We start from the raw sequence: 9,018 nt of genomic DNA on the forward strand, positions 1-9,018 counted from the left end.
CAACTGCCAACACCATCAGGAATTTTCCTTCCCTCCACCCACTTTCATCACTGGAGCCAAACCAAGCCTCTCTCATTATTATCTATCTCCGCAGCAGAGCACAAAGCAAACACCTTCCCACCTCTGAACCCTCCCCCACCCACCCCAGCCTCTACCTCTCTCCCTCTGCCCCTTCTTCCTTCCCTCCCTCCATCCCCGCCTTGGACTGGCCACTATTCCCTCCACCGGAACTGCCAGGAATGCACACACTGCTTCACTGATAGGAATTACATACCTCTCTGCATGGGGGCCTTTTGGACCTGGCCATGCACCCATTTCTGAAAGGAAATAGCACATCGCCAAAGCTCAGGACAAACTGCATAGTCAAAGGTTGCTCTTTCCTCTCTCAGGTAAAAACTTTATTTGTCCACTCTCTGACAAAAAACTGGTAATTCTACCTCAAATGGAAAATCTTTTGAGCCCTTTGAAATGAGGACTCCAAAGCGAAAAATAACAGCCCATAATGACAATCTGAGTCCCCTAACCACTGCCTCCCATCAGGTCTAAAGATCTTCCCGGCCCCTCAGGAAAAGTTTTCCACCCTCAGTGGGCAAGATAATTGGCCTTGAGCTGACTGTACACAGTATAAGATATTCCCAGGTTACTAGAAGTATTTTGCATCATTTGCCCCACTTGACAACCATAAAAGTTGGATATATATATATATATATATATTTTGGTATCTCAGAAAATAAATGACAGGAAAAGCAGCTCAAGCACCACGGGTCTTGGGTGCATTTTCACGTCCTAAGAACAGAAGGATTGCACCCCGCTCCCTGTCTCTCCTCCCCCAGCTCCTCCCGTAGACATCACCACTCTGCAGGAACGGAAGCCGCTTCCAGAGGGAGAGGAACAACTGCTCTAATGCTCATCTTTTGCAAGATGCCTATGCTTTTGCAGAGTCTCGTTGGATCACACTTTTAGACAGAAGCTAGATTTCAGAAGAGGGCTGGAAGGGAGACAGGGATGGAGAAAGGAAAAAGTGGCGTGTAGTTTGAGAGAGAAAAGGAGCAAATAGGAAGAATTCGGGGCCAAATAATCTTAACCATAAGCCCGAGGGACCTTAGCTGTTCTTCAAGGCCAGAGGCTTCAAACCAAGCCTCGGAAGTTTAGACTTCAAGGATTCTTTGTTCAATTGGCATATAGAGCTTTTAAAAATGTAAGCCCTACATTTAAAGATTTCACATGAAAAAGATCTGACCACACCAGCCTGTCTTTCCTCTCTCAGACACAGGTGGAGGTAAGGGGTAGCCACTCCCAATGCCCCAGGTGCCCCACCCAGCACTTCACTGCTTTATTCCTCTGCCCTGCCTTTTAAGATATCTGCACTTATGTCTCCTGATCAAGGCCCCTCTCACTTGTTCTACAAATGAGAAAAATAAAAATCACCAGGGGTGCAGCCACGGCTTCTAAGAGCAGAGCAGCCCGAGAACCCCAGCTTCTTTAGATATGACAGGCACTTATTTTATTTTTTTAACTGAAGTAGAGTTGATTTACAATGTTGTGTTAGAATTTCTACTGTAGAGCAAAGTGATGCAGTTATACACATATTCTTTTTCATATTCTTTTCCATTATGGTTTCTCACAGGATGTTGAATACAGTTCCCTGTACTATACAGTAGGACCTTGCTGTTTATCCATCCTGTATATACTAGTTTATATCTGTTAATTCCAAACTCCCAGTCCTTCCCTCTGCTCCCTGCCCTCCACACTGGCAATCACAAGTCCGTTCTCTATGTCTGCCAGTCTGTTTCTGTTTCGTAGAGAGGTTCATGCATAAAGAAGATGTGGTACATATATACAATGGAATACCACTCAGCCATGAAAAAGAATGAAATAACGCCATTTGCAGCAACATTGATGCAGCTGGAGATTATCATACTAAGTTGAAGTCAGTCAGAATGAGAAAGACACATATCATATGATATCACTTATATGTGGAATCTAAAATATTTCTTGACCAGGCACTTCTGAAGCTGTTTTCAGAGCAGAATCTTGAGTCAGGGAAACAGCCGCGCTGGCAACCTTGTCCCTGAAGCCCCCTCTCCCGGCTAAACCATCTTTGACCTAAGAATTGGTTGATCTTTAAGACTCTTTTGCCTTCTTGGACGCATCACCACGTGTCAGCACGCTTATGGACACTTGCAGAGTCCTTACATGCACCAGGCCATACCCTATATGTCTTCATGATGATTCTGGGAGATGTGCATTAACACCATCTTACAGGCTCAGGACAAGGGCACACGGACAAGCACAGTGGCTGAGCTGCACTTGAACCCAGGCCTACCTGATCCCAGGGTCCAGATACTGGCAGCAGGCCTTGCTGCCTTGCAAATAACCACCATCTCCCCCAGTTTAAAAAAAAAAATCAGGGACTTCTCTGGTGGTCCAGTGGTAAAGAATCCACCTTACAGTGCAGGGGACGTGGGTTCGATCCCTGGGTGGGGAATTAAGATCCCACACGCCACTGGGCAACTAAGCCCACACACCACAACTACTAAGCTCTCGCGCCTCAACTAGAGAGCCTGCATGCCGCAAACTACAGAGCTCACCTGCCCTGGAACCTGCGCACCACAACCAGAGAAGAGAAAACCTGCACGTCACAACTAGAGAGAAGCCTGCATGCCTCAACAAAGACCCCACGTGCCGCAACTAAGACCCGATGCGGCGCAAAAAATAAATAAATAAAAATCAGAACTTATTTGATCCTGAACAAAGTTCAACGATAGGGTCCCAAACAAAACATCAGAAGGGGCTCCACCTCTCCACCCAGAATTATCACTGGGCTTTCGTGTGTACGCCAGCTGCCCGCATGATACAACAAGCTTCCTCAGAGAAGTTGCCCTGCCTTACATGCTTCTGTGTATCCAATAGACACGGGGTAGTTACACTTAATACCACTAGGAATTATTAGTCAACAGCTCCTATTTTGTTTCTGATCAAATTTTACTAAATGGGGTTTCTTGGGAGGAAGCATTTTATGTCCCTTCATGGATTCTCCGAAAGGTCCTTTTCCTGCACATCATCTCTTCCTCTCTCAGTCTTATTCATGCATAGCTTTTAAATCTTTCCTTCCATTTTCCCAAAGTAAACCACGTAAAAATTCAACTCTAAGTGATTTTTAATAAAGAGCATATATGCAGAGTACTTGAATCCCAAAGCAGGTAGTTGTTGTAGAATACTGGTTCCTAAGTAATAATAATACTTACAACCCATATTATGGTCAGTCTTCTGGACAAATAAGGATCAATATTCCAGTGAGTGAACGGAAGGAATGTGATGTAGAACACTTCTTGTCCCAAAGCGGCTGAAAATCTGAATAGGTAATAGTAGAAATAATTCTTCACAATGTACTTCTGTACATAAGCCTGAAAGACAAAAGTTAGAAGACTGTGAGTTCACTGAACAGGTCACTATAAGGCAAGTTTTAAAAACCTCTATCTAAGGACTTCCCTGGTGGTCCAGTGGTTAAGATTCCATGCTCTCAATGCAAGGGGACCTGGGTTTGATTCCTAGTCAGGGAACTAAATCCCGCATGCATGCTGCAAATGAAACAGTCCCCCATGCCGCAACTAAGACCCAGCGAAGCCAAATAAATAAATAAATATGTAAAAATAAATTAAAAAAATAAGAACCTCTACCTAGGGACTTCCTTGGCCGTCCAAAGACTCCTTGCTTCTACTGCAGGGGGTGTTGGTTCCATCCCTAGTCGGGGGAACTAAGATCCCACGTGCCCCAAGATGTGGCCCCCAAAACCCCCAAACAAAAACAAAACAAAAAACCCCTCTACCTACGATTCACAGGGTTTCAATTGCCAAGGTGCTACCTCCTCTCCCCTTGCGTAATTACAGTATCAGTACTAGCAGCCTACAGTGTTACTGAACATCTATCAACCCCCAGGTGCCTACACAAACACAGATGTTAATTCTTCATAAAATTAAATTAGTAACACCCAAGACAAATATCAGGGAAAGACACACAAAAAACCCCAAACCTTTCTCCTGTGTCCACAGAGGGCTAGAAACTCACGGGAGGTGAACTCTGCTAGCACACTGTGCGGGTCTATGAGTGTGGTAGGCAGGAGGATGTCCCCAAAGATGTCTACCTCCTAATCCTTAGAATCTGCGAAGATGTTACCTTACACGGCAAAAGGGGCTCTGCAGATGTGATTAATGATTTCGAGACTGAGGGGTTACCCTGGGTTATGTAGGTGGCTTCAATGGAATCACAAAGCTCTTTAACTAATAGAAGGAGGTGGAAGAGTCAAGAGGCAGAAAGTGATTTGAAGATGGAGGAAGGAGCCATGAGTCAAGGGATGCCGGCGCCTCTAGAAGCCGGAAAAAGTGAGGAAAAGGATCCTCTCCTTGAGGCTCCAGAAGGAACACAGCTCTGCTGGTACCTTGATTTCAGCCAGATGAGAACCATTTTGGACTTCTGACCATATATTTTGCATCCACAGAATAAACACGTGTTGTTTTAAGCCACTAAGTTCGTGGTAATTTGTTGCAGCAACAAGAGATTAACTAACATGAAGACTTTAGAAAAATGGCTTGCAGATGAATGTTTGTAATTTACCTTTTCAATGGGATTCGTCAAGTCGGCCCACTACAGTGATAGTGCAAGAAACACAGCAAGTGGGCACGGGGCCTGCTAAAAATGCACTCCCATTTTCTATCATCCTTCTCCATCCTGTTATCCTGGTAGTAGGCAGGAAGGAAAAAAGAAAAAGACTTGTGTCGACACTGCCCTCGGCTCCAGAGGCATATCTGGATTCATGTAAACCAGTCACGGTTAAGTTCAAACATTCAGCCTCAAGCCAAGCAGCACATGGCACTACCTGGGAGGAAGATACTAGTCAGAGCGAGCCTACAACGAAAGCCAGAAGTTCATCTCTCTACTGGGATGAACGTTACTTCTAAGTGAATTCAAAGGAGAAAGAACGGATCCATCGTAAAGTGGAAAGACAATAATGCACAAAATGAATTAAATAAGGAAGGGTCTAGTTCTATCTCTCTGCCGAGATACTATGGTTAGATGTGCAAAACAAGGTCAAGGGACTGAGATGAATAAACGACAAACCCCTCCCTCCCTCCTTCTCCCTGTGTCTCATTATCTAATGCTAGGACTAATCTCTGCAGATTCTGTTTTATAAACATACATCCAACAGGCTTGACCTTGGGGCAAATCCTGTGAAGCGACCTTTTTTACGTAAAAATTAGTTATTTTAAGGCACCAGCTGTCAGGTACACTTGGCAATCTGTCCTGCTTTGAAGCTTTACGAGGAAAACTTTTGCCAAACTTTGACAAGGGTCAAACCCCTCCCTCGTGTCATTTCATGGTACCCAAGTGTTATATGACATTATAAATATTCAGCAACAACCATTCTCTACCCTAGAAACTTAACTAAGACCAAGTTCAATATTTTCATCCTAGTAAATAATCGAAAAAACTGGCATGGATGACAGCAAACTGCTTTAGTGTTACATATTACTAACTAATATCTTTAGGCATGCCTTTTACATTCTCTTAGGAACTCTCTTTTTTTAATTTTTAGGAACGCTCTATTTTTTTTTTTTTTTGAGTAGAGAGCTAAATATTCTCTAAATCTTCTTTAGAAACAAAAAGCAAAGGTGAAGTTAAAAATATCAACGTGAATAGGGCAGCCAAAGTAGCTTTTAAATAACATCTCTGTATATGTAATTAAATAGGTTGAGAGCCAATATTTTCTTCCAAATTCTTCAGAATTATATGTACTGTAAATAAAGTAGTTAAGTACTTGTCTTTTCAGGACAATAATCTAAGTTCCCCTTGTAGGAAATCTGTGTGTATCACTTCAATGTATCTTTGTAAATAAGAATTTCAGTTTCAGGGTATGTGTTGGTCACATCGGGAACAGTTAGAGGGAAAAGAAACCGGGGTTAAAAATAGAAATGGCAGGTAAAGTGAATGGCAGAGAGAAGAGGAGATAAAACAGAGACGGGAAACCAAATCCCGGAACAAAAACATCCATCAATACATTCTGTAGAACTGGTCGTGCCCAAGGAGCTGACATCCCAGGCAGTGGAGCCGTGTTTCTGCAGCACAGACTCAGGAGTCAGTGATTAGCAGCTAATTTTTAGACAAAAGATCAGGAAAAGCATTCAGGTGAGTGGAGGTGCTACCTTCAGGTGAGTGGAGAGGAGTTACTTTTAGAAATAAAATACCTCTTAGTATACCAATCACCTGCCTCAAAGCCAAAGAAATTTCTGGTAAGCAAGGGATGATAAGATGGAAATTACCCAGATAGCCATTATTACTAACTGCAAAATGTCACTGATATTATTCTCATTTGTCTATTTGATTTCCTGGTTTCTTTTCTTGAAAGTGAAAAAGGAAAATGGTTTTGCAGGTGGGGATAAAAAATATGATCTCAGTCTCCCAATGCCGTCTTTCCCTTTTGGTCACAAATTTCTCAAATGCACATTCTCCTAAAATGGGGTTTTCGGTAACTTAAGGTTTGGGTGGGAGAACAGCTGCTCTATTTTGCAGATACAAGAGTATTCCCTGTTCTCTGCAAGGCTGCCTTCAATGCATAACTAAGTCATGACCGAAAGGGAGCAGTACAGATTTACCGCAAGATGAAGACAAAGAGCGCTGAGAATATATGACGCCTTGGCTTAGGTCTGCCCCGAAACACCTGAACAGTGTTTAGTTTTCCAAGTGCACACAGAGGAGTCCTAAATGCAAAGGAAATATGGCCAGGTCAGCACCACTGGCTGGAATAAGGGCAGACCCAGACAGAAAAGACACCAATGCCTAGCACACTTGGTAGCTGACCCAGCTTTTGAGCTGTCAAAGGAGGAGTACAAGAAATAGCTTTTAGGACTTCCCTGGTGGCGCAGTGGTTAAGAATCCACCTGCCAATGCAAGGGAGGCGGGTTTGAGCCCTGGCCTGGGAAAATCCCACATGCCGCGGAGCAACTAAGCCCTGTGCACCACAACTACTGAGCCTGCGCTCTACAGCCCACGAGCCACAACTACTGAAGCCCACGCACCTAGAGCCAGTGCTCCGCAACAAGAGAAGCCACCACAATGAAAAGCCTGCGCACCTCAACGAAGTGTAACACCCGCTCACCACAACTAGAGAAAGCCCACGCACAGCAACGAAGACCCAACGCAGTCGAAAATTAAATAAATTTATGAAAAGAAAAGAAAAAGAGGGCTTCCCTGGTGGCGCAGTGGTTGGGAGTCGGCCTGCTGATGCAGGGGACACGGGTTTGTGCCCTGGTCCAGGAGGATCCCGCGTGCCACGGAGCGGCTGGGCCCGTGAGCCTGCATGTCCGGAGTCTGTCCTCCGCAACGGGAGAGGCCACGGCAGTGAGAGGCCCGCGTACCGCAAATAAAATAAAAAAAAAAAGAAGAAATTGCTTTTAGCCAAAACAATGTGTGACCTTGGGGAAGTCAATTCGCCTTTCTGAACCTCAGCGGCCTCAGCTGCAAATGATGGAGTAGGATTAGTTCAGTTGGCTTTTAATATACAAAAAGAAAATTTAAGTAGGGAAAGGCCCATTAAACAGAATGTTACCACAGGACCTAATATATAAAAAGATTGAAACCAATTGGTCGAAAGTGAGGAGGGTCCCAGGGAACCCCTATTTCAGGCCAGGCACACCCCCATCCCAACCCCCAAGCTTTTCTCTGGAATATCCCCTCAGAGCAGTTCCGTAATCAGTTTGGAAACCACTGACCTTCATCTGTACTCGACCTCACATACCACCTTTCTGTAACTAACCCTTGGCCTTGAGAACACAGGCTACAGGCATTCTGACTTTGAGGTCTTTAAAGGACTTGATAAACTCTGGACCCATGTCATTGCAAGGTCAAATTACTTATCTCCTTTTTTTTAGATTAGAACTGTAAATGCAAGTATTCTTCCAAAGGTCAAGTTGGAGATACCATTCTATCTCAACACAGCCGGAAGGAATTCACATCGGGGAGGGTAGTAGCTAAGGCTCCCAGCAGCCATGTTAATTGGAATCAGTAGAAGGAGCTCATTCTCTTTGGCTGAGAGAGATCAAATCTATACAGGGCACAGCACAGTCTTACTTAAAAACAACTTTAGGACTCAAAGCTTTTATAGATCACACCAAACAGCAGTATTTCATTCACCGGGGCTTTGCTTCAGAGAAGTTTTACAGACGGATAAGAGGCAAGTGGGTCCAGAGTAAAGTGGCCTGGAGAAAAGAGCCCAGGAAGAGGGGAGGGTGCAGAGCTGGTGGACAAACTTTGCGTCCACAAACTCTGGACGCAGAGTGTCTCGGATTAAATCCAGGCTGTTCCAACACTCACTACCTGAATAATCTCACACCAATGACTTGATCTCCTGGGGCTTCAGATTCCCCTTCTGCAAATGGGAATAATAACAGTACATACCACATGAGGACGCTGGGAAGATTAAACCAGAGGTTGTTGCTGGTGTGTGCAAGGCGTTCAGGTCAAAGCCTGGCGGAGAAACGTCTCACAAAGACCTAGCTCTTGGCTGTGAGTGACGATGCTGGCAGTGAGGGTTTCCCATAAAGCACTTCTCAATTATAACACACATGCAACTCACCTGGATCTTGTTAAAAATGCAGATTTTGATGCAGTTCACCTGCGACAGGGTCTTAAGTTCTAATGGGCTCCCAGGTGATGCATATGCTGCCAGATTGCCCCCCATGGACCACACTTTGAGTAGCAAGGAACAAGGACACCCCAGTGAAGCGTCTTTAAACCCAAAAGGAAGGTTCTCAGGTTTAATTCTGTGTTAGAGGAAGCCCCAACGGGAGTTTTAAGAGTAAGATAATGTGATCAAAGCAACAGGTATTGTAAAGCAGAAACTAACACACCATTGTAAAGCAATTATACTCCAATAAAGATGTTAAAAAAATAAATTAAAAATAGAAAGCAACAAGTAAAAATGCTGGTGACAAACCAGAAGGGAACAGTTAGTGAATTCTATGG

The 9,018-nt window shown here is 44.2% G+C and overlaps 1 protein-coding gene across 1 annotated transcript in view; it reads right to left on the reverse strand.

The window, feature by feature from the left end:
- The window catches only part of SGPP2 (sphingosine-1-phosphate phosphatase 2), a 117,621-nt gene that overhangs the window by 71,693 nt on the left and 36,910 nt on the right, over positions 1-9,018 (reverse strand). Inside the window, exon 2 of the mRNA XM_060015510.1 lies at positions 3,249-3,407. Coding sequence (XP_059871493.1) covers positions 3,249-3,407 — 159 coding nt within the window. The remainder of the gene's footprint in view (positions 1-3,248; positions 3,408-9,018) is intronic.

Source organism: Delphinus delphis, chromosome 7 (genome assembly GCF_949987515.2).
Source record: "Delphinus delphis chromosome 7, mDelDel1.2, whole genome shotgun sequence".
In the NCBI taxonomy this organism is placed as follows: Eukaryota; Metazoa; Chordata; class Mammalia; order Artiodactyla; family Delphinidae; genus Delphinus; species Delphinus delphis.